The sequence below is a fragment of the Oncorhynchus masou genome, chromosome 30, assembly GCF_036934945.1.
Source record: "Oncorhynchus masou masou isolate Uvic2021 chromosome 30, UVic_Omas_1.1, whole genome shotgun sequence".
Taxonomy (NCBI): domain Eukaryota; kingdom Metazoa; phylum Chordata; class Actinopteri; order Salmoniformes; family Salmonidae; genus Oncorhynchus; species Oncorhynchus masou.
Genome location: NC_088241.1, coordinates 53292136 through 53318187, shown reverse-complemented (window position 1 = coordinate 53318187; position 26052 = coordinate 53292136). Strand labels below are relative to the sequence as shown.

At 42.4% G+C, this 26052-nt stretch overlaps 1 protein-coding gene across 5 annotated transcripts in view; it reads left to right on the top strand.

The window, feature by feature from the left end:
• tpk1 (thiamin pyrophosphokinase 1) overlaps nucleotides 1-26052 on the top strand; it is an 80962-nt gene that overhangs the window by 9243 nt on the left and 45667 nt on the right. For all 5 annotated transcript variants that reach the window (XM_064949309.1, XM_064949305.1, XM_064949308.1 and 2 more), the window contains 3 exons: nucleotides 14017-14091; nucleotides 15399-15468; nucleotides 16988-17060. In XM_064949309.1, coding sequence (XP_064805381.1) covers nucleotides 14017-14091; nucleotides 15399-15468; nucleotides 16988-17060 — 218 coding nt within the window. The remainder of the gene's footprint in view (nucleotides 1-14016; nucleotides 14092-15398; nucleotides 15469-16987; nucleotides 17061-26052) is intronic.

Below are 26052 nucleotides of genomic sequence, written 5' to 3'. Positions count from 1 at the left end.
GAACATTGCTGCGGGGACTTGCTTCCATTCAGCCTAAAGACCATTAGTGAGGTTGGGCACTGATGTTGGGTGATCAGGCCTGGCTTGCAGTGGGCGTTCCATTTCATCACAAATGTGTTCGATGGGGTTGAGGTCAGGGCTTGTGCAGACCAGTCAAGTTCTTCCACACCTATCTCGACAAACTATTTCTGTATGGACCTCACTTTGTGCACAGGGGCATTGTCGTGCTGAAATAGGAAAGGACCTTCTCCAAACTGTTGCCACAAAGTTGGAAGCACAGAATCATCTAGAATGTCATTGTATGCTGTAACGTTAAGATTTCCCTTCACTGGAACTAAGAGGTCAAGCCCGAACCATGAAAAACAGCCCCAGACCATTATTCCTCCTCCACCAAACTTTACAGTTGGAACTATGCATTAGGGCAGGTTCCGTTCTCCTGGCATCCGCCAAACGCAGATCCGTCCATCTGCCAGATGGTGAAGCGTGATTCATCACTCCAGAAATGCGTTTCCACTGCTCCAGAGTCCAATGCCGGCGAGCTTTACACCACTCCAGTTGACGCTTGCCATTGCACATGGTGATCTTAGGCTTGTGTGCAGCTGCTCTGCCATGGAAACACATTTCATGAATCTCCTGATTAACAGTTATTGTGCTGACGTTGCTTCCAGAGGCAGTTTGGAACTCGGAAGTGAGTGTTGCAACCAAGGACAGACTATTCTTACGCTCGACGCGCTTCAGCACTCTGCGATACCAATCTGTGAGCTTGTGTGGCCAACCACTTCACGGCTGAACCGTTGTTGCTCCTAGACGTTTCCACTTCACAATAATAGCACTTACAGTTGACCGGGGCAGCTCTAGCAGGACAGAAATTTGACAAACTGACTTGTTGGGAAGGTGGCATCCTATGCCAGACCCACGTTGAAAGCCACTGAGCTCTTCAGTAATCCATTGTACTGCCAATATTTGTCTATGGAGATTGCATGGCTATGTGCTCGATTTTATACACCTGTCAGCATTGGGTGTGGCTGAAATAGCCAAATCCACTAATTTGAAGGTGTGTCCACATACAACTTTTTATTTATACACTACATATACAAAAGTATCTTCACCTTTCGCCAGGCTTAGTATCTGATCTCTTCACCACCGAGAATGTTAAAATCTCTAACTGCCTTCTATGAAAACGGACAAAGCATCATTAGTATAGTAACAGATTTGTTATAACATATCAGCATAAAAGATTGATGAGTTAGTAGTAATACAAATTATGTTATGATGAATATGGAGTTGTTTTAAAGGTATTACAAATGTTCTTGTTGCCAGGGCAGACGTCACCGGTGGTCTTGTTGCCTTGTGTTGCCAGGGCAGTAGTCAACGGTCTTCTTGTTGCCAGGGCAGTCGTCACGGGAGGTCTTGTTGCCTGGGCAGTAGTCAGCGGTCTTCTTGTTGCCAGGGCAGTAGTCACCGGTCTTCTTGTTGCCAGGGCAGTAGTCATGGGAGGTCTTGTTGCCTGGGCAGTAGTCAGCGGTCTTCTTGTTGCCAGGGCAGTAGTCACTGGTCTTCTTGTTGCCAGGGCAGTAGTCAACGGTCTTCTTGTTGCCAGGGCAGTCGTCACGGGAGGTCTTGTTGCCTGGGCAGTAGTCAACAGTCTTCTTGTTGCCAGGGCAGTAGTTACGGGAGGTCTTGTTGCCTGGGCAGTAGTCTTGTTGCCTGGGCAGTAGTCACAGGAGGTCTTGTTGCCTGGGCAGTAGTCACCGGTCTTCTTGTTGCCAGGGCAGTAGTCACCGGTCTTCTTGTTGCCACGGCAGTAGTCACAGGAGGTCTTGTTGCCTGGGCAGTAGTCACAGGAGGTCTTGTTGCCTGGGCAGTAGTCACAGGAGATGTTGTTGCCAGAGCAATAGTCACAAGACATCTTGTTGCCTGGGCAGTAATCACCGGTCTTCCTGTTGCCAGGGCAGTAGTCACAGTAGGTGTTATTGCCAGGGCAGTGGACACCGAGGCAGTGGCTGTAGTGTTCTGTTTAGAAGTATCCCTCCAGTGGAAATGGTTGAGCTGCAGGTTCCTCTGCTTCCATTGGAAATGTGAAAGCTGCAGACAGGAATGGACACATTACCAATGAGGGTCAATAATAAATTGCTCTGGATAAGAGTGTCTGCTAAATGACTAAAATGTAATGTAACAGTGATGGGCACTGATCAATCTATTGATATTTGTTGCATATTTTTTACTCTATCGATAAATATCATGGTTAAACAAAAAAATATTACAATGAATGTATGAATGTTCATTTCCACAGCTCTGTCCAGACAACCGTTTGTGGATTGGCAGGGCTCTACGCTGACCTTTTCTTGCAAGGAGCATGTGTGTGTGGCACTTATGTTGAAAAATGTAGGTGCATACAAAGAAATTTAGGAGCACAACGAAAAGATATTTGAGATTATACATTTTTTGAGGTAATAAAAGTTCTTAATTTTTCGAGGCACACTGGTGCTCCTAAATTAAAATTCCAAGTCGCAAAATGTATAATATGTACTGTATACTGAAAAAATATATAAACGTAACATGTAACAATTTCAAAGGTTTTGCTGAATTACAGTTCATATGTGAAATCCATAGATTTCCTTATGACTGGGCAGGGGCGCAGCCATGGGTGGGCCAGGGAGCGCATAGGATAACTTGGGAGCCAGGCCGACCGACCCGCTGGGGAGCCAGGCCCAGCCAATCAGAATGATTGGGCTTTATTACAGACAGAAATACTCATCAGTACTTATGGAACATTTCTGGGATATTTTATTTCAGCTCATGAAACATGGGACCAACACTTTACATGTTGTGTTTATATTTTTGTTCAGTGTATATGCAAGTCAAATGCTTGCACTGTAAAATGCTGAATTGGCCATTTGGCCAGGTGTGAATTTTCTGAGGGCTTAATCCTACCCACTCAATATGAATTCAATGGACAAGACAAACAAGACAAAACAAATGGATACACGAAAAATGGAGCGGCGATGGCTAGAAAGCCGGTGAAGTCGACTGCCGAACGCCGCCCAAACAAGGAGAGGACCCGACTTCGGCGGAAGTCATGACACACCATGTGAAGATATTTGTAAATATATATGTATATATTATAGGTACATTTAGTAGTTTTATCAGAAGTTTTTATTAGTTGTTTTAGCAGTAGTTTTTATTAATTGTAGCAGTAGTTTTTATTCGTTGTAGCAGTAGTTTTTATTAGTTGTATTAGTAGTAGTTATGTTAGTTGTATTAGTAGTTTTTATTAGTTGTTTTAGCAGTGTTTTATTAGTTGTAGCAGTAGTTTTTATTAGTTGTATTAGTAGTAGTTATGTTAGTTATAACAGTAGTTTTTATTAGATGTAGTAGTAGTTTTTATTAGTTGTATTAGTAGTTTTATTAGTTGTAGCAGTAGTTTTTATTAATTGTATTAGTAGGTGTAGCTGCAGTTTTTATTATTTGTATTGGTCGTTTTTATTAGTTGTAGCAGTAGTTTTTATTAGTTGTAGGGGTAGTTTTTATTAGTTGTATAATTAGATGTAGCAGTCATTTTTATTTGTTGTATTAGTAGTTTTTATTCGTTGTAGCTGTAGCTGTAGTTTTTATTAGTTGTATTAGTAGGTGTAGCAGTAGTTTTTATTAGTTGTAGCTGTAGTTTTTATTAGTTGTGTTAGTAGGTGTAGCAGTAGTTTTTATTAGTTGTAGCTGTAGTTTTTATTAGTTGTATTAGTAGGTGTAGCAGTAGTTTTTATTAGTTGTAGCTGTAGTTTTTATTAGTTGTATTAGTGGTTTTTATTAGTTGTAGCTGTAGTTTATTAGTTGTAGCTGTAGTTTTTATTAGTTGTATTAGTAGGTGTAGCAGTAGTTTTTATTAATTGTATTAGTAGTTTTTATTAGTTGTAGCAGTAGTTTTTATTAGTTGTAGCAGTAGTTTTTATTAGTTGTATTAGTAGGTGTAGCAGTAGTTTTTATTAATTGTATTAGTAGTTTTTATTAGTTGTAGCAGTAGTTTTTATTAGTTGTAGCAGTAGTTTTTATTAGTTGTATTAGTAGGTGTAGTTGTAGTTTCTATTAGTTGTAGGCCTATTCGTAGTTGTACAACAACTTTTCTATGTTGTTTATGTACATTTTTATTATTATTTAATTGTTATTATTATTAGACAGTTGTTGCCATATTATTCTTCTTACTAAGTATTGTGTTGTTTTTTAAATGTTTTTTTTGGACACCTGAAAACGAGATGGTGGATCTCAAGAGATGTCATCCTGCAAAATGTCTAATAAATAAATTAACCTTTTAAAGTAGGCCGAGTTGAGTGCCTGCCTTTGAGAGGGTTTTGTGTATTTACACAATAGCCTGCCTGCTAGCATATTGACTACTGACGACAAGTGCACTAGTCAGTAGCCAATAATAATGTTCAATCAAGAAACCACTTGTTTTCACAATTCTCATGCTGAAAGCTGTTCTGAGAACTCCAAAAATGAACTCACCTTCAGTAATCATTTGGTATTTGTTTTCTTGGCAATCAGACTCCTGCTCAACCTGACCCATCTAGTACCCAGCCTCTTCCTTCTTGATCTAAGTCAGTGTGGGCTCTAGGTCCCCCTGGTTCTGTCCTACAGTGGGGGCTCCACTCCTGCTCACATGGCTGCTGGTGTTGGTGTTGTGGCTCAGGGGAAACCTCCAGCCTGCTGCTTGCAGTCCAACTCAGGAGGGAAGGAGAAGGAGTTACACATATAACTAACTAGTTAGGCAGTAGATACTTTGGGCCAGTTTCCTTGACCCACATAGAGCCTAGCTAGTCAAGCTAGCTAACTAGCGAAGTTACAGTCCTACTGACTGACACAATTCCAATGAAGATTCTCCATTGAACAAACGTTTTAATCCAGTGGAAAAAAACCTAGTGTACAATGCATTCGGAAAGTATTCAGACCCCTTAACTTTTTCCACATTTTTATGTTACAGCCTTATTCTAAAATGTATAAAATATTTTTTCCCCTCATCAATCTACACCCAATACTCCATGATGACAAAGCAAAAATTGAAATATCACTTTTGCATAAGTATTCAGACCCTTTACTCAGTACTTTGTTGAAGCGATTACAGCCTTGAGTATTCTTGGGTATGATGCTACAAGCTTGGCACACCTGTATTTGGGGAGTTTCTCCCATTCTTCTCTGCAGATCTTCTCAAGCTCTGTCAGGTTGGGATGGGGAGCGTCGCTGCACAGCTATTTTCAGGTCTCTCCAGAGATTTTTACATTTTTTAATTCACCTTTATTTAACCAGGTAGGCTAATTGAGAAGAAGTTCTCATTTACAACTGCGACCTGGCCAAGATAAAGCAAAGCAGTTCGACACATACAACAACACAGAGTTACACATGAAATAAACAAACATACAGTCAATAATACAGTAGAAAAAAGGCAATATACATTGTGTGCAAATGAGGTAAGATAAGGGAGGTAAGTCAATAAATAGGCCATGGTGGCGAAGTAATTACAGTAATTGCAGTTAAACACTGGAATGGTAGATGTGCAGAAGATAAATGTGCAAGTAGAGATACTGGGGTGCAAAGGAGCAAGATAAATAAATAAATACAGTATGGGGATGAGGTAGTTGGATGGGCTATTTACAGATGGGCTGTGATCTGTGAGCTGCTCTGACAGCTGGTGCTTAAAGTTAGTGAGGGAGATATGAGTCTCAAGCTTCAGTGATTTTTGCAGTTCGTTCCAGTCATTGGCAGCAGACAACTGGAATGAAAAGCGGCCAAAGGAGGAATTGGCTTTGGGGGTGACCAGTGAGGTATACCTGCTGGAACACGTGCTACGGGTGGGTGCTGCTATGGTGACCAGTGAGCTGAGATAAGGCAGGGCTTTACCTAGCAAAGACTTGTAGATGACCTGGAGCCAGTGGGTTTGGTGACAAATATGAAGCGAGGGCCAGCCAACGACAGCGTACAGGTCGCATTGGTGGATAGTATGTGGGGCTTTGGTGACAAAACGGATGGCACTGTGATAGACTGCATCCAATTTGTTGAGTAGAGTGTTGGAGGCTATTTTGTAATGACATCGCTGAAGTCGAGGATCGGTGGGATGGTCAGTATTACGAGGGTATATTTGGCAGCATGAATGAAGGATGCTTTGTTGCGAAATAGGAAGCCGATTCTAGATTTAATTTTGGATTGGAGATGCTTAATGTGAGTCTGGAAGGAGAGTTTATAGTCTAATCAGACACCTAGGTATTTGTAGTTGTCCACACAGTCAGAACCGTCCAGAGTAATGATGCTGGACGGGCAGGTAGGTGCGGGCAGCGATCGGTTGAAGCATGCATTTAGTTTTGCTTGATTTTAAGAGCAGTTGGAGGCCATGGAAGGAGAGTTGTATGGCATTGAAGCTTGTCTGGAAGTTAGTTAACACAGTGTCCAAAGAAGGGCCAGAAGTATACAGAATGTTATCGTCTGCGTAGAGGTGGATCAGAGAATCACCAGCAGCAAGAGCGACATCATTGATGTATACAGAGAAGAGACTCGGCCCGAGAATTGAACCCTGTGGCACCCCCATAGAGACTGCCAGAGGTCCGGACAACAGGCCCTCTGATTTGACATACTGAACTCTATCAGAGAAGTAGTCGAGTAGTCGAGAACCAGGCGAGGCAATCATTTGAGAAACCAAGGCTGTTGAGTCTGCCGATAAGAATGTGGTGATTGACAGAGTCGAAAGCCTTGGCCAGGTCGATGAATATGGCTGCACAGTATTGTCTCTTATCGATGGCGGTTATGATATCGTTTAGTACCTTGAGCGTGGCTGAGGTGCACCCATGACCAGCTCTGAAAACAGATTGCATAGCGGCGAAGTTACGGTGGGATTCGAAATGGTCTGTCATCTGTTTGTTAATTTGGCTTTTTGAAGACCGTGTAAAGGCAGGGTAGGATAGATATAGGTCTGTAGCAGTTTGGGTCTAGAGTGTCTCCCCCTTTGAAGGGGGGATGACCGCGGCTGCTTTCCAGTCTTTGGGAATCTCAGACGATATGAAAGAGAGGTTGAATAATTTTGCAGATAATTTTAGAAAGAGAGGGTCCAGATTGTCTAGCCCGGCTGATTTGTAGGGGTTCAGATTTTTTTTTTTTTAAAATAAATGTTTACCCCTTTTTCTCCTCAATTTCGTGGTATCCAATTGTTTAGTAGCTACTATCTTGTCTCATCGCTACAACTCCCGTACGGACTCGGGAAAGACGAAGGTTGAAAGTCATGCGTCCTCCGATATACAACCCAACCAAGCCGCACTGCTTCTTAACACAGCGCCATCCAACCCGGAAGCCAGCAGCACCAATGTGTCGGAGGAAACACAGTGCACCTGGCAACCTTGGTTAGCGCGCACTGCGCCCGGCCACAGAAGTCGCTGGTGCGCGATGAGACAAGGATTTCCCTACCGGCCAAACCCTCCCTATCTCAGACGACGCTAGGCCACTTGTGCGTCACCCCACGGACCTCCCGGTCGCGGCCGGTTACGACAGAGCCTGGGCGCGAATCCAGAGTCTCTGGTGGCACAGCTGCCGCTGCAGTACATCGCCCTTAACCACTGCGCCACCCGGGAGGCCGGGGGTTCAGATTTTGAACATCAGCTATGTCTAGCGGGCCGCGGCTAGCAGATGGGCGTCGTGACGGAGGACGTCTGTTTATAGCCTCCTCGTGCAGAGCCTCCTCGTGCATTTACGTCAGTAAACCATTCGTGATGGATTAGTAGGGTTCCTTGTGGTAAAGGGGACCAGTCCAATTGGCAAAAATAGGTATAGTGGCCCAAGAAATTGTTCGATGGACCTGTTCAGCTAACAGCCGATATGCTCTAGACAGCTTGCGGGCCGCGGATAGCAGGCAGGCAGACGGGCATTCAGGGGACGCCGCAACGGAGGGGCCAGTTGAATAACCCCCTCGGGCAGATTATGTCGGTAGTCCAGTCGTGAAGGGCCGGTGGGTCTCCACACCGGCAGTAAAATGTGTCCAGGCCAATTTGCAAAATAGGTATTGTAGCTGTTGTTCGATCGGGTTCAAGTCCGGGCTCTGGCTGGGCCACTCAAGGACATTCAGAGACTTGTCCCAAAGCCACTCCTGCGTTGTCTTGGCTGTATGCTTAGGGTCACCCAAACTCCCCGGCTGGAGAGTTTGTGTGATGAAAGTTGGACAGAGGATTTCGAAATCTCTGTGCAAGAAACACTTGAACGAAGTTCAAAAATTATGTTAGGCTATTTTCTGGCAATTGTGCCGTTATTATGTGCTAGATGTTAAGACTACAAACTATTATAAATGGCCTATTTGCGAGATTGACTTGTTATTTCAATAGGCGTAGGCTATTGACTAAAATCTGGGTTTAGAATTGCAATTTAACTTTGCCATGGTTTGCTGAGCTAGATGCAGGTAGCTTATAGCCACTGATAGCCCAACATCGAATTTCAAGGAAAAGTCCACAATGAAACTGACATTAAGTGTTGCGATAGAGCTGTGACCATGATCACAATGGATAACTTTCAATTTAATTAACTAAACAGGGCCATTAATAATTTCATAATAACAACAACAACAACAACAAGCAGTGTTATAGGCTGTTTATCAAATCAGTTTGCCAGCTCCAAGTAAGCTACACAAGTGGCACAAATTGATTTACAATGACTACAGTGATATTGTCATTTCAACATATTTATTGTATCAAATGGTAGATTACAGTAGCCTACAATGGCATAGAAATGAATAGCCAACAGATGAAAATGTACCCTATCATTCTCCACATTTAATGTATTTTTAAGTGTGGTCTTTGTGAACTCATCTAAAGAGCTGTAGTGCGCCTAAAGTTGTTTTCCAATGCTTTGTCGCTGTCATATCAGTTCTAGCGCGTTGATGTTTCATGGAAAAAGGGTGTCTCCATAATGACCAATCTAAATAGCCTACCAACAACTGGTAAAAAAAAGTTGTCACGACGTGCGTTCTGCTCTGTTTCCGTAGCTGTGTTCGAATACTCATAATAACCGCACTAACCATACTATTTGTGACACAAATTGTTAATGTGTAGTATGCTTATTGGTCATAGTATGGATATAGTTATTCTTTTTTCTTTAACTAGGCAAGTCAGTTAAAGAACAAATTCTTATTTACAATGATGGCCTACCAAAAGGCCTCCTGCAGGGACGGGGGCTGGTAGTAAAATTACAAAAATATATAGAATTACTGAAAGTTAGAAGTTTACTGAAATGAACTAATAGTATGTAGTATATACTCATTAAGTATGTAGTATACAGTATGTTATTATGGGTAATCGAACACAGCTCGTGACTCAGCTGGCTCTGCTGCAGCACTCTCTCAACCAGTGCTCTCTCAATGCACACACCCCTCCCGACCCTCCCGCTCCACCACCATTTACTCACTCACTCATTAACAGCCTGCTCACTGCCTGATAATCAGCAGCAAGTAACAGTGAAATATATAGTAAAAAAAATACAAAAGAGAAATGCCATGGCGCCCGCAGTGCAATTTAGAAGTAGCTCACCAATACATTTTCACCCACGACATCGTTTTCAGCGTAACCTCATTTCGTCTGAAAACCACGAACATGGCAACACTGCACAAAAGAGTGTAGCAAGATGGCTGCGTCCCATAAGAGATGTAAACATGGGGCGCCTCTCGACACCTAGGTCAGGGGAGAACTGCAAGTCCGCTGGAGCGAAACATACAGTACGTCTCTCTATCTTGCGGGGTAAGCGTGGTCCCCAAACTTGAAGGCTAAAACCGTGAAGGTTCCCGGTGGACAGACAAGTCACACAGACAACTAAGACAAACCCTCAGTGCCGCAATACAGTACTGGTCAACCAAACCGAGTATCTCCCAGGTTGGTACACTGTCACAAGTAATCAAAACAAGGACAAAACTCAAACGAGATGGCACAAGCCAAACCGAGTGGGGGGACAGCATAGCACCCAGATGGAGAGGCTAGCTGCTCCAAGCTATTGATTAGCAGTGGGTATACTTCTGCGATTATACACTACATAGAGCTCTTACCAAGCGAATCCTCTTCTTCTTTAAGTTTCTATTGGCGGATTGCAACCAACTGACGGGTGCATACACACCTACTATACTAGAGTGCAAGGCCAGTCACGGCCTATCTATAACGGGGGTTCCCAAATGTTTTCACTAGGATTCCCCTTTTAGCATTGGGGAACATCCCACACACCCCTGCGTGCGCACACGCCACATCTATTTCTATGAGCACAAGCACTGTTCATGACACAAACTGTTCACACCCCTCTTGTTGTTGGAGAGAATTTTGCAGGTTTAAAGCTTATTTTCTGCAATTCTACACATTTTGTCATGGGATGCAGAGAAGATTTTACAGGTTTAAAGCAAATGTTCTTGTAATTCTGTAAATTTGTTCATGTCTAATGTGTATTCATGTGATATCTATTGGCTAAAAAACCTAAATAAAAAACTTGAACTGGCGTGCGCCACAGTTTGGGAACCACTGATCTATACCACTAACTCTGAATTTCTAAGAAAATAAAATAATTTCCTACAAACCTCAGTACTCCCATCACCCCCACCCAAAATACCACCCACTCCACCTTCCAGTGCAACCTCTGACCCTGTGAAACAACCTCTCCTTTTGTTCAACCGTTTCCTCTGTCATACAGCCATTACTCATTCCAGTACCATGTTTCCCTATCAATTTCAAAGAGGAATTCAATCCCATATGCTCTAATCTCATCCTAGATAACATAACTTCCTCCCTTTTGCTCCCATTATATGACAATAACCTGCGTACAGATTTCCTTGTAAGAAAATCCTCTCTGGAATGAGCCGGGAAAAGGAAGAGTTGGACTTCTTCTTCTGTGGTTTTTAAATGGCAATTGGCAAACAACTTTAAGGTACTGCCACTAACTGGACTGGAGTGTGGACCAGAGATAGTGAGTCTAAATCCTACCCAATATTATTGTTTCCCTAAGGAAACGAAGTACATAATAAAATACTACATCCCTTGAAGATTACCCCAGCAGTTCACTTAATCCTTGCTCTTTTTATTTAACTAGGCAAGTCAGTTAAGAACAAATTATTATTTTCAATGACGGCCTAGGAACAGTGGGTTAACTGCCTGTTCAGGGGCAGAACGACAGATTTATTTATTTATTATTATTTTATTTCACCAGGTAGGCTAGTTGAGAACAAGTTCTCATTTGCAACTGCGACCTGGCCAAGGTACCTTGTCAGCTCGGGGGTTTGAACTTGCAACCTTCTGGTTACTAGTCCAACGCTCTAACCACTAGGCTACCCTGTCGCCCCATTACTCTTTCAATCTAATAACAATCTCTCCCTTTCCCTCCCATATTTCTGGCACTGAAATAGAGCGTGTTCCACTGTCTCCATCTCCTCCTGACAATGATCACACCTCACGGTCGGATGTTTCCCCACCACTTTCAATGTACTATTTAGCCTTATATGTCCCAGTCTCAGCCTTGTGATTACACTTTCCTCCCTTCTCTCTCGGCCCGAGGACCTCCCTGCACCCACCTTTTCCTAGATCTTATACAGGTGTATTTCATTTCCCTCCCTTATCCACAAATATTGGCATTTGTTTTTTAACCCCTGTTTTTATTAACCCCCCTGGATTCTACTTCACTGATTAACAGTTCTATCTCAACATTAAGATGTTTTAGAGTCTGCTTGGCGATAACATCGACCTCCTCATTCCACTCTTCCACATGAGCTGTTACCAAGAGGAACATCACAAATACCCACATCTTTTTCACCCTATACAAGCACTGCAATACCTCACACAATACATCCTTTCCGATCTGAGACACAAATTAATTTAAGCTCATCAGTGCTGCACAGGAGTCAGAGCACATGACTACCTTGTTTGGCCTCACTTCCTCCACCAACTCCGCAGCCAATAGTTTGGCCAATAACTCCTTTGTGTAAAAAGATAAATTATCCGTTGCTCTTTTTATCACTTCCACCTTAAACTCAGGAACATTAAAGCTGCACCTGTCCTCCCTGGTTTAGGGTCCTTACATCCATCTGTGAATATATTCAAGAAAGCATAGCATTGTGTTTTTAAATGTTCACATACACGTGAATCTACTCCTGAACAGTTTCTTCCTCAGCTTATGTAAATAATGTATTTCTGTTTTTTTTATTTTTAATACATTTGCAAACATTTCTAAATACCGGTTTTCACTTTGTCATTATGGGGTATTGTGTGTAGATTGTTGAGGATTTTATTTATTTAATCAATTTTAGGATAAGACTGTAACGTAACAAAATGTGGAAAAGGTCAAGGGGTCTGAATACTTTCCGAGGGTGCTATATATAGCATTTTCAACGCCATTCTATCTGCCCCTCACTTCATTCCTGACAAGCAATGCATCATATTCAATATTTTCTTTCCTTTGACAACTAGTCTGACACTAATATGGTCTGCCCATGTCATTCGAGTGTCAAACCAGACACCCAGGAACCTAAACACCTTCCTCTCCAGATTCCTTCCATACAGCTTCAAGTAAATTTCCTCCCCAACCTTCCTTCTAGAAAAAAACAGTGTGTTTTTTCAATTGAGAACTTGAATCCCCCTCCCCCACCTGAGGGACCACCGCTCAACTTCACTAATCGCTTCATGAACTCTTCTGGCTGTATGGATAATATTTCTCCCTCTCTTCCACAGTGCCCCATCATCTGCAAATAATGACATCCCAATATCAGATCTCAACTGGGAGAATACATTGTCAGTGATAATGAAGAATAACAAAGGACTAATGACACTTCCCTGGGGGGTACCATTATCTACCTCATAGCTTTCTGACATAAAGCTTTCCACCCTCACTTGTAATGATCGCCCAAAAATGTAATCCTTTATCCAGTTATAAGCCCTTCCTCCAACCCCCATGATATTCAGCTTGATAAGTAGGCCTGCCTTCCACATCATATCATAGGCCATCTCTACATTGAAGAAAACGGCTACCATCACCTCCTTATTCAGCTGTCCTAATGATCCTCCTTACTACTGCTTGTGCTTGTTTATTCTGAATCAGGTGCTGGTAATTATGGGACCTTTTCATAATTCTGAAAGCCCTGTTCCTACACTTCACTGCTTCTCTACATTCTTTAGTCCGCTACGGACCCGGGTCTGTAGTAATGCCTCTAACACTGCGAATCAGTGCCTCATACCGCTGCGCTACTCGGGAGGCCCTCAAATGTAGGCATTTTTGTAGAGAATGCTAGCTAACAGTGATTCATACTAGTTATATAACCATGCACATCGTAGTCAAAATGTCGCACTATTGCCACGGAGTCTACTGCATATTGTGATACCTCTTGATGTACTGTGAGTCATTATGGAAGGAGAAGGGCAAAGGGGATACCTATTTTATTTCTATTTATTTTACTAGGCAAGTCAGTTAAGAACAAATTCTTATTTTTAATGACGGCCTAGGAACAGTGGGTTAACTGCCTGTTCAGGGGCAGAACGACAGATTTGTACCTTGTCAGCTCAGGGATTTGAACTTTCAACCTTTCGGTTACTAGTCCAACACTCTAACCACTAGGCTACACTGCCACAACCTAGTCAGTTCCACAACTGATTTGCATTCAACCAAAATGAGCTGTCTGGTGCAAGCATTTGATATCTCTAAAACATTTAAATGATTGAATTCTCTTGTTGTAAAATGGAGCCCAAAAGGCAAATAGTTCTGACTATCATCCCACACCCAACTGTAGGTAATGTTCAAACTCATTTCTGTTTAATCTCGGAACCAAAGCATGATTCCTGTCTGGCTCATCCTCATTGTGGTTAAAACTATTAAAACAACAAGAACACTGAGTGTTAAAGTAGAATTTGATTCTCTCTCTGTTGTGGAAGGAGGAGCAGTTTATGGCCTTGCCGTACCTTTCTGAAGTAGACCTGCATTTCTGGTTCAGAATAGATCTGCTATTGTGTAACAAATGCAAGTAATTATCTCCCTGCCTCCCTACAGGCACACAGAAAATATGTCTGATCATTCTCAACCAGCCTTTGGAAAAAGACAGTCTTCACACACTCTGGAGTAAAGGTATTCATCTTGTAGCTTTTATATTCATTAGTGTTGGGCACCAACATTGATCATTCATATGATACCAATAATATTGTTTTTTCTTTCCTCTTAGCTTACACTATTGTGAAATAAAGCATACATGACCGTTGCACAAAACTCTTTCTCTGACCTTCGGGCAGGCTATCAAGTCAGCATACTTAATTGCCCTGCTGATGGCCCATCAGAGGTGGATGATTTGAGATTGGTTGGCTTCCAGAATATTCACACCTGGCTGTTTGGCCAATTAGCAGTTGTCTGGACTCAGCAGAGCTGTGGGGGTGAATACTGAAGTGAACATTTACACTGTTTTTATTGGTATCTTGATCTTTCTTGGTGTCTTTCCATATCAGTGCTCATCTCTACTAATAATCAGATTCTAAAATGTATCCTTTAGTGTAAAGTTAAAACAGCATTGCTAGGTCTGTACTGATATGGCTGTCTCTAAGCCAACCCTCCTCTTGGAGTGTCTTTTCCCATTGCTAGGTCTGTACTGATATGGCTGTCTCTAAGCCAACCCTCCTTGGAGTGTCTTTCCCATTGTTAGGTCTGTACTGATATGGCTGTCTCTAAGCCAACCCTCCTCTTGGAGTGTCTTTCCCATTGTTAGGTCTGTACTGATATGGCTGTCTCTAAGCCAACCCTCCTCTTGGAGTGTCTTTCCCATTGTTAGGTCTGTACTGATATGGCTGTCTCTAAGCCAACCCTCCTCTTGGAGTGCCTTTTCCCATTGCTACAGGGTGTTGCTCCAGCCCACACCTTTTTGTTGGGGGTATGTTTTGAATCTGTGCTTGAGTGGGAAAGTTCCTATAGAGAAGGGCGCTACATTCCTTCTCACGGTGTGTGTGCCAGTACACACACTCTTGTGACACACGTGTGTGTTTAAAACAGAATCTCTCTCTCTGCTGAATGCATTGGTTATTTTAAACAAGGTGCTTAGAGAATGCTTCTATTGCTCCTATGCAGTCTTTCCCCATGACACAAAAACAGACTCCTTCATAAAGCCACAGGTTCAATTTGAATAGCATTAATAAATTGTGAAATTTGCAAACGGAATGCTTCAAATTCCCCAAAATACGAATAACATTAAAAGTTGGATCTGGGGACCGCATATTTTGTTTTTGGGTAAAATTAGAAAGGAGTTTTTTTTATTACTATTGTTACACATGCATTATGTTTGGGAGCAATAGGAAATAAAAGCAAAAAGTTGTTTGCACACAAAACAGACATATACATCCTAGCAAGATTTGTCCACCTCTTTCAGCTAAGCAAGGTCTCTCTCTCTGTAGCTCTCCTGCGGGCGTGTGCAGATGGTGCGGCCAACCACCTGTATGACATCACCGCTGGACAACAAAACAGGTACAAGTAGCCACTCTGTGTGTTTGAATATTTCTCTCCTTCCTAAAGGACAGATACATTAACTCTGGGGTTCTCAACCATTTTGGGTCTGGGCACCCCTTTTGTGATAGCAAATTCATCAGGGACCCCATCATAATCAGAACACAAGAGAATGCCAAGAGTGTGCAAACCTGTCATCAAGGCAAAGGGTGGCTATTTTGAAGAATCTCAAATATAAAATACAACACTTTTTTTGGTTAATAGATGATTCCATATGTGTTATTTCATAGTTTTAATGTCTTCACTATTATTCTACAATGTAGAAAATAGTAAAAAATAAAGAAAAACCCTGGAATGAGTAGGTGTCCACACTTTTGACTGGTACTGTATATATATATTTTTTTATATACACAACATGACCAAAAGTATGTGGACACCTGCTCGTCGAACATCTCCTTCCAAATCATTGGCATTAATATGGAGTTGGTCCTCCCTTTGCTGCTATAACAGCCCCCACTCTTCTGGGAAGGCTTTCCACTTGTTGTTGGAACATTGCTCCGGGGACTCGCTTCTATTCAGCCACGAGCATTAGTGAGGTTGGGCACTGATGTTGGCCGATTAGGTCTTACTCACAGTCTGCATTCCAATTCATCCCAAAGGTGTTCGATGGGGTTGAGGTCAGGGCTCTGTGCAGGCCAGTCAAGTTCTTCCACACCGATCTCGACAAACCATTTCTGTATGGACCTAGCTTTGTGCACAGGGGCATTGTCATGCTGAAACAGGAAAGGTCATTCCCAAAACTGTTGCCACGAAGTTGGAAGCACAGAATCGTCTAGAATGTCATTGTATGCTGTAGCATTAAGATTACCCAGCCCCAGACCATTATTCGTCCTCCACCAAATTTTACAGTGGCACTATACATTGGGGCAGCTAGCCCTCTCCTGGAATCTCCCAAACCAAGATTTGTCTGTCGGACTTCCAGATGGTGAAGCGTGATTCATCATGCCAGAGAACACGTTTTCTCTGCTTCAGAGTCCAATGGCAGCGAGCTATACACCACTCCAGCCGCACTAGGCTGCTCGGCCATGGAAACCCATTTCATGAAGCTCCCGATTAACAGTTATTGTGCTGACGTTGCTTCCAGAGGCAGTTTGGTACTCAGTAGAGAGTGTTGCAACCGAAAACAGACAATTTTTACGCGCTACTTCAGCACTTGGAGGTCCTGTTCTGTGAGCTTTTGTGGCTTACCACTTTGCGGCTGAGCCGTTGTTGCTCCTAGACGTTTCTACTTCACAATAACATCACTTATAGTTGACCGGGGCAGCTCCAGCACGGAAGACATTTGACGAACTGACTTGTTGGAAAGGTGGCAGCAACGGGTGTGGCTGAAATAGCCGAAACCACAAATTTGAAGGGTTGTCCACCTACTTTTCTGTGTATATATATATATATATATATATATATACGGACCCCCATATTTCCCAAACTGACACTTTCCAAAATCCTCTTCTCTCTTTATTTTTCTTGTTCTCTCATCTAGTTTTCTTCCAGACTACATCAGTGGGGACTTTGATTCTATTACTGCAGAGGTCAAAGCTTTCTACACAGAGAAGGTGACACACATACACACATACACACACACACACACACACACACACAGTGTGCGATTGTGTTCAGAGCCCAGGGTACATAAGTGTTTACTGTTTGAAATGGAGATGACACCCTGAGTGTTTGAGAGACGAGGAGTAGGCACCCAGTCATGATGACTCAGCCATGATGAGTCATGTAAATAGCAGCGTTCTCTGTCATCTAGGAGAATGAGCCCAGTTTAACACTGATCACCCATTATTCACTGTATGCATTATATTATGGTAGTGATATTAGAGGTACATCGCTCTGGTTCTTTACACCCACATTACTCTGCTCCTTCTAATCAGAGACTGACTTGGACAACTGGCCAATCACTATGTGGAGAAAAGAAAACCAATAAAAAAACACATGACCTTCCAGTATCGACCTGGATTATGTTATGGTAATGTTAGAGATAATAGGGTTGGATTTATTCTAATGTTGCTCAGAGAATCACAAGCTATGGTAATGTTAGAGAGAGTAGGGTTGGATTTATTATAATATTACTCAGAGAATTACCCCAGGAATACGCGCAATGCCGTCGGGGGTACGCCAAATAAAAATGGGATTCATATATAAAAAAAAAAAAAAAAAATTCAAACAGTCCATTTATATTTTCCAACTGGGCTATACATTTGGGGAAGTTTTTTTTCTCGCCTGAGAAGCCTCAGTTCATTGCCAAAGATAACATTTAACCATCTAGGGTACAGCGAAATAACAACACAATGTCAAATACAGTAGCCTAGTCAAATAATTAACATCCAATCACATTAACCGTTACTCTCTCGCAGGAATTCCACTAATGGTTGTCATGGAATATCTAATCAAAAGGAAGAGAGAGTGCAGATTCTTTCAAACAACACTTTATCATAAGATTTGCAAAAATGCTGTATCAACCTCCCACTCAAAAGTGTATAGTTGAAAAGCTCAACAAACAGTGCCGGTTCAATGCTTGTATAGAGAAAATACATACAACCCCTTTCTGTATACGTGGCAGTCAGCAGATAGTGTGTAATAGGTAAATCATTGTCTGTGTAAACTTAAGATAGCACAAGGTTGATAGCCCGAGGACTCAACCGTCTAACTGTATTCACAACAACAAACACTATATCATACTCCTTTCTGCAAGGTTCCATACATGTGACTTTCTGTAGATAGTAAACCCACAGGATTTTACATGCTGCGGTTGCACCCAAACGTCTCTTAGCTGTAAGCCCAGTCTTATGACTAGGTCACACCAATACAAGTTTGTATCAGGTTAGAAAAAACACTAGCATTTAACAAGAGGCTATTCTTTAAGCAGTAAAACACGGGACAGCATGACTAATTGTGTACTTTTCCATGACATTTCCTCCCTTTTGAGACTAAGTCTCAACCTAATAGAAAATGACTTACAAGCATTTCCATTAAACAAGCATTAACTTCATGCGACGAGAAATCCCGGATCCGGGATCCTATTTATAGCCTCAAGCTCATTAGCATAACGCAACGTTAACTATTCATGAAAATCGCAAATGAAATGAAATAAATATATTTGCTCTCAAGCTTAGACTTTTGTTAACAACACTGTCATCTCAGATTTTCAAAATATGCTTTTCAACCATAGCTAAACAAGCATTTGTGTAAGAGTATTGATAGCTAGCATAGCTATAAGCCTAGAATTCAGCCAGCAACATTTTCACAAAAACAAGAAAAGCATTCAAATAAAATCATTTACCTTTGAAGAACTTCAGATGTTTTCAATGAGGAGACTCTCAGTTAGATAGCAAATGTTCAGTTTTTCAAAAAATATTATTTGTGTAGGACAAATCGCTCCGTTTTGTTCACGTTTGGCTACGAAAAAAACCTGTATCCAGTTATAGCCTCAAGCTCATTAGCATAACGTAACGTTAACTATTTATGAAAATCGCAAATGAAATTAAATAAATATGCTAGCTTTCAAGCTTAGCCTTTTCTTAACAACACTGTCATCTCAGATTTTCAAAATATGCATTTCAACCATAGCAAAACAAGCATTTGTGTAAGAGTATTGATAGCTAGCGTAGCATTTAGCGTAGCATTTAGCGGGCAACATTTTCACAAAAACCAGAAAAGCATTCAAATAAAATAATTTACCATTGAAGAACTTTGGATGTTTTCAATGAGGAGACTCAGTTAGATAGCAAATGTTCAGTTTTTCCTGAAAGATTCTTTGTGTAGGAGAAATCGCTCCGTTTTGTACATCACTTTTGGCTACCAAAAAACCCCGAAAATTCAGTCACCAAAACGCCAAACTTTTTTCCAAATTAACTCTATAATATCGACTGAAACATGGCAAATGTTGTTTAGAATCAATCCTCAAGGTGTTTTTCACATATCTCTTCATTGATATATCGTTCGTGGAAGTCTGCTTTCTTCTCTGAATTAAATGGAAAAATACTTGCAGCTGAGGTTTACGCACCAATTTCGACGTAGGACACCGGGCGGACACCTGGTAAATGTGGTCTCTTATGGTCAATCTTCCAATGATATGCCTACAAATACGTCACAATGCTGCAGACACCTTGGGGAAACGGCAGAAATTGTGGGCTCTCTCCTTGCGCATTCACAGCCATATAAGGAGACATTGGAAAACAGCGCTTCAAAAATGTTGCTCTTTTCCTGTTTGAAGTTTCATCTTGGTTTCGCCTGTAGCATCAGTTCTGTGGCACTCACAGATAATATCTTTGCAGTTTTGGAAACGTCAGAGTGTTTTCTTTCCGAAGCTGTCAATTATATGCATAGTCGAGCATCTTTTCGTGACAAAATATCTTGTTTAAAACGGGAACGTTTTTTTATCCAAAAATGAAATACTGCCCCTAGAGTTCAAAGAGGTTAACATGAGGGAAAATAAAATACTTTATTACACTTAGTACATTACAATTGTAAATTACCTCTGTTGTCATTGAGTTTCAACACTTCATAGAGTGCAATTCATTCTCAGAAAGGGGAAAGAAACATGAATTCAAACATCAGTACATACTTTATCACCACACACAAGGCAATAGCTTCGTTGAGACTATCCATATTACCACAGGGTCACCATGAGGCCGTTAACTCTACTTTGGGAGCACCATTTACTGAACCCCCGCCATGAGCATGGCCTATGGAAAGCTGCACCCATAACACCAAATAATGACTGAACCCATCCAAACGAATTCCAATCACCACTGAGCTCTTTCAGATGTAGAAGCTTGCCAATAAAGTAGTCAATTTAACCTCACCCTAGGGTATGAATGTACAGCGATGGTCACCTATCATTTGGCACACTCTTATGCAAGCATTCTGTCTCCGTATGTACTTAGCCTCCGGCCACAAATAGAGATTTACATTTACATTTAAGTCATTTAGCAGACGCTCTTATCCAGAGCGACTTACAAATTGGTGAATTCACCTTCTGACATCCAGTGGAACAGCCACTTTACAATAGTGCATCTAAATCATTTAAGGGGGGGTGAGAAGGATTACTTATCCTATCCTAGGTATTCCTTGAAGAGGTGGGGTTTCAGGTGTCTCCGGAAGGTGGTGATTGACTCTGCTGTCCTGGCGTCGTGAGGGAGTTTGTTCCACCATTGGGGGGCCAGAGCAGCGAACAGTTTTGACTGGGCTGAGCGGGAACTGTACTTCCTCAGTGGTAGGGAGGCGAGCAGGCCAGAGGTGGATGAACGCAGTGCCCTTGTTTGGGTGTAGGGCCTGATCAGAGCCTGGAGGTACTGCGGTGCCGTTCCCCTCACAGCTCCGTAGGCAAGCACCATGGTCTTGTAGCGGATGCGAGCTTCAACTGGAAGCCAGTGGAGAGAGCGGAGGAGCGGGGTGACGTGAGAGAACTTGGGAAGGTTGAACACCAGACGGGCTGCGGCGTTCTGGATGAGTTGTAGGGGTTTAATGGCACAGGCAGGGAGCCCAGCCAACAGCGAGTTGCAGTAATCCAGACGGGAGATGACAAGTGCCTGGATTAGGACCTGCGCCGCTTCCTGTGTGAGGCAGGGTCGTACTCTGCGGATGTTGTAGAGCATGAACCTACAGGAACGGGCCACCGCCATGATGTTGGTTGAGAACGACAGGGTGTTGTCCAGGATCACGCCAAGGTTCTTAGCGCTCTGGGAGGAGGACACAATGGAGTTGTCAACCGTGATGGCGAGATCATGGAACGGGCAGTCCTTCCCCGGGAGGAAGAGCAGCTCCGTCTTGCCGAGGTTCAGCTTGAGGTGGTGATCCGTCATCCACACTGATATGTCTGCCAGACATGCAGAGATGCGATTCGCCACCTGGTCATCAGAAGGGGAAAGGAGAAGATTAATTGTGTGTCGTCTGCATAGCAATGATAGGAGAGACCATGTGAGGTTATGACAGAGCCAAGTGACTTGGTGTATAGCGAGAATAGGAGAGGGCCTAGAACAGAGCCCTGGGGGACACCAGTGGTGAGAGCGCGTGGTGAGGAGACAGATTCTCGCCACACCACCTGGTAGGAGCGACCTGTCAGGTAGGACGCAATCCAAGCGTGGGCCGCGCCGGAGATGCCCAACTCTGAGAGGGTGGAGAGGAGGATCTGATGGTTCACAGTATCGAAGGCAGCCGATAGGTCTAGAAGGATGAGAGCAGAGGAGAGAGAGTTAGCTTTAGCAGTGCGGAGCGCCTCCGTGATACAGAGAAGAGCAGTCTCAGTTGAATGACTAGTCTTGAAACCTGACTGATTTGGATCAAGAAGGTCATTCTGAGAGAGATAGCGGGAGAGCTGGCCAAGGACGGCACGTTCAAGAGTTTTGGAGAGAAAAGAAAGAAGGGATACTGGTCTGTAGTTGTTGACATCGGAGGGATCGAGTGTAGGTTTTTTCAGAAGGGGTGCAACTCTCGCTCTCTTGAAGACGGAAGGGACGTAGCCAGCGGTCAGGGATGAGTTGATGAGCGAGGTGAGGTAAGGGAGAAGGTCTCCGGAAATGGTCTGGAGAAGAGAGGATGCGATAGGGTCAAGCGGGCAGGTTGTTGGGCGGCCGGCCGTCACAAGAAGCGAGATTTCATCTGGAGAGAGAGGGGAGAAAGAGGTCAGAGCACAGGGTAGGGCAGTGTGAGCAGAACCAGCGGTGTCGTTTGACTTAGCAAACGAGGATCGGATGTCGTCGACCTTCTTTTCAAAATGGTTGACGAAGTCATCTGCAGAGAGGGAGGAGGGGGGGGAGGGGGAGGAGGATTCAGGAGGGAGGAGAAGGTGGCAAAGAGCTTCCTAGGGTTAGAGGCAGATGCTTGGAATTTAGAGTGGTAGAAAGTGGCTTTAGCAGCAGAGACAGAGGAGGAAAATGTAGAGAGGAGGGAGAGAGGAGAGGAGGGAGTGAAAGATAAAGTTAATCACTAACCTTTGATGATCTTCATCAGATGAGACTCATAGGACTTCATGTTACACAGTACATGTATCTTTTGTTCGATAAAGTGCATATTTATATCCCAAAATCTCATTTCACATTGGTATGTTATGTTCAGTAGTTCAACAGCATGCTGTGATTTTGCAGAGAGCCACATCAATTCACAGAAATACTCATTATAAATGTTGATGAAAATTCAAGTGTTCTCCTTAATGCAACCGCTGTGTCAGATTTCAAAAAAACTTTAAAGAAAAAGCATAATCTGAGTACGGTGCTCAGAGCCCAAACCAGCCAAAATAAATATCTGCCATGTTGCGCAGTCAACATTAGTCAGAAATAGCATTATAAATATTCACTTACCTTTGATGATCTTCATCAGAATGCACTCCCAGGAATCTCAGTTCCACAATAAATGTTTGATTTGTTCGATAAAGTTAGTAATTTATGTCCAAATAGCTTCTTTTGTTGGGGCTTTTGGTAAACAAATCCAAACACGGGTTCAGGTTCAGCCGAACGTCGGAAGAAAAGTTAAAAAAGTTATATTACAGGTCGTAGAAACTTGTCAAACTAAGTATAGAATCAATCTTTAGGATGTTTTTATCATAAATGTTCAATAATGTTCCAACCTGAGAATTCCATTGTCTGTAGAAAAGCAATGGAACGGGAGCTACCTCTCATGTGAAATGCGCTTGACTGAGATCGAGGCTGCTGCCAGACCTCTGACTCAATCCCCTCTCATCCGGCCCCCCTTCACAGAAGCCTGAAACAGCCTGAAACAATGTTCTAAAGACGGTTGACATCTAGTGGAAGCCGTAGGAAGTGCAAAATGACCCATATCCCACTGTGTATTCGATAGTGGCTGAGTTCAAAAACTACAAACCTCAGATTTCCCACTTCCTGTTTGGATTTTTTCTCAGGTTTTTGCCTGCCATATGAGTTCTGTTATACTCACAGACATCATTCAAACAGTTTTAGAAACTTCAGAGTGTTTTCTATCAAATACTACTAATAATATGCATATATTAGCATCTGGGACTGAGTAAGAGGCAGTTTACTCTGGGCACGCTATTCATCCAAAAGTGATGAATGCTGCCCCTTATCCCAAAGAAGTTAATTAACCTCTATGGGATTGGTTTCCCCCCGCGGGACGATTGAGCTAATGTAGGCTAATGTGATTAGCATGAGGTTGTAAGTAACAAAAGAAATCTCAGGACATAGACATATCTGATATGGGCAGAAAGCTTAAATTCTTGTTAATCTAACTGCACTGTCCAATTTACAGTAGCTATTACAGTGAATAAATACCATGCTATTGTTTGAGGAGAGTGCACAAGTATGAACTTGAAAATGTAACAATAATAAACCAATTAATAAACCAATTAGGCACATTTGGGCAGTCTTGATAAAATAAAATAAATACCGATATGCAATGGTTCATTGGATCAGTCTAAATGTTGCACATACTGCCATCTAGTGGTAAAAATCTAAATTGCGCCTTGGCTGGAATAATACATTATGGCTTTTCTCTTGCATTTCAAAGACGATGGTCTCCTTTACTAGATCTAATGTGTTCTATTCTCCTACATTAAATTCACAGTAACACAAACTTCAAAGTGTTTCCTTGCTTCAGGTCCTGAGCTACAGGCAGTTAGATTTTTGTATGCCATTTTAGGAAAACCTTTGAAAAAAAAAGGGTCAGATCCTTAAGAGGTTTTAACATGTAATGCGACAAATCCACAAAATACATCAGCCAATTCCTAAGGGAAAAGATACATTTCGATGGGAGTTAAAATATTTCACAATACTTGAGCCTCTTTCTACCCACAACTTCAATTCAGTCAGTAACATGGACCCAATGCTATTGACATGACCAGTAAATCCCCCAAATAACCCAATTATAAACGTTTGTTGTCTTAACATCTGGTACATAATAAGGACACAATTACCAGAAAATAACCTTAAAGTTCATCCAAGTATTTAATTAGCAGTCATAGAGTAGAATCGACATTCATTGATTTGGAAACAGATCTGGCAAGGTCAATAAAAGTAGATAATATTTTCCCTTGCGACATAATGAAATTCCTTCATTATGTCACATTTACTCCGCAATGATTTTTTATTTGATGGAAACCCTCATTTGGTTTCTTACGTCATTACAAGTTATGTCTACATTCAGTTTTAATTCTCCCGAACACTTACTGCGGGAAAAAACTCACTTTCAAGCCATATGTGCTATTTTATTTAAATGTATTAACCGTACCGAGACAATCCCATAAGTTTATAGTTTCATTGGTTAGGGTAAGTGAATTCCCCATACTTGCATGTCATGAATTTAACAAATATTGCCCCTACACTCACTTTTCGAATGACCAATCGCCCCACACACTACGCTTCGGGTATTATTCTGCTACCCCTGAAATATCCATGCTGATAACAGGTGTCAAACCTGCCGTCCAAGCAGATGTACACATTCTATCAATATCAAATCTAATCTAATCACATTTTATTGGTCACATACACATGGTTAGCATATGTTAATGTGCGTGTAGTGAAATGCTTGTGCTTCTAGTTCCGACAGTGCAGTAATATCTAACAAGTAATCTAACAAATTCACAATGACTACCTTATATACATAAATGTAAAGGAATGAATAAGAATATGTAGAGTTGAAGTCGGAAGTTTACATACACTTAGGTTGGAGTCATTAAAACTTGTTTTTCAACCACTCCACAAATGTCTTGTTAATCAAATCAAATGTATTTATATAGCCCTTCGTACATCAGCTGATATCTCAAAGTGCTGTACAGAAACCCAGCCTAAAACCCCAAACAGCAAGCAATGCAGGTGTAGAAGCACGGTGGCTAGGAAAAACTCCCTAGAAAGGCCAAAACCTAGGAAGAAACCTAGAGAGGAACCAGGCTATGAGGGGTGGCCAGCCCTCTTCTGGCTGTGCCGGGTGGAGATTATAACAGAACATGGCCAAGATGTTCAAATGTTCATAAATGACCAGTATGCTCAAATAATAATAATCACAGTAGTTGTCGAGTGTGCAGCAAGTCAGCACCTCAGGAGTAAATGTCAGTTGGCTTTTCATAGCCGATCATTAAGAGTATCTCTACCACTCCTACTGTCTCTAGAGAGTTGAAAACAGCAGGTCTGGGACAGGTAGCACGTCCGGTGAACAGGTCAGGATTCCATAGCCGCAGGCAAAACAGTTGAAACTGGAGCAGCAGCATGGCCAGGTGGACTGGGGACAGCAAGGAGTCATCATGCCAGGTAGTCCTGAGGCATGGTCCTAGGGCTCAGGTCCTCCGCGAGAGAGAGAATTAGAGAGAGCATACTTAAATTCACACAGGACACCAGATAAGACAGACTGACCCTAGCCTCCCGACACATAAACTACTGCAGCATAAATACTGGAGGCCGAGACAGGAGGGGTCAGGAGACACTGTGGCCCCATCCGATGATACCTTCAGACAGGGCCAAACACGAAGGATATAACCCCACCCACTTTGCCAAAGCACAGCCCCCACACCACTAGAGGGATATCTCAGATAGGAAGATCACATCAGTGACTCAACCCACTCAACACTCAAGTGAC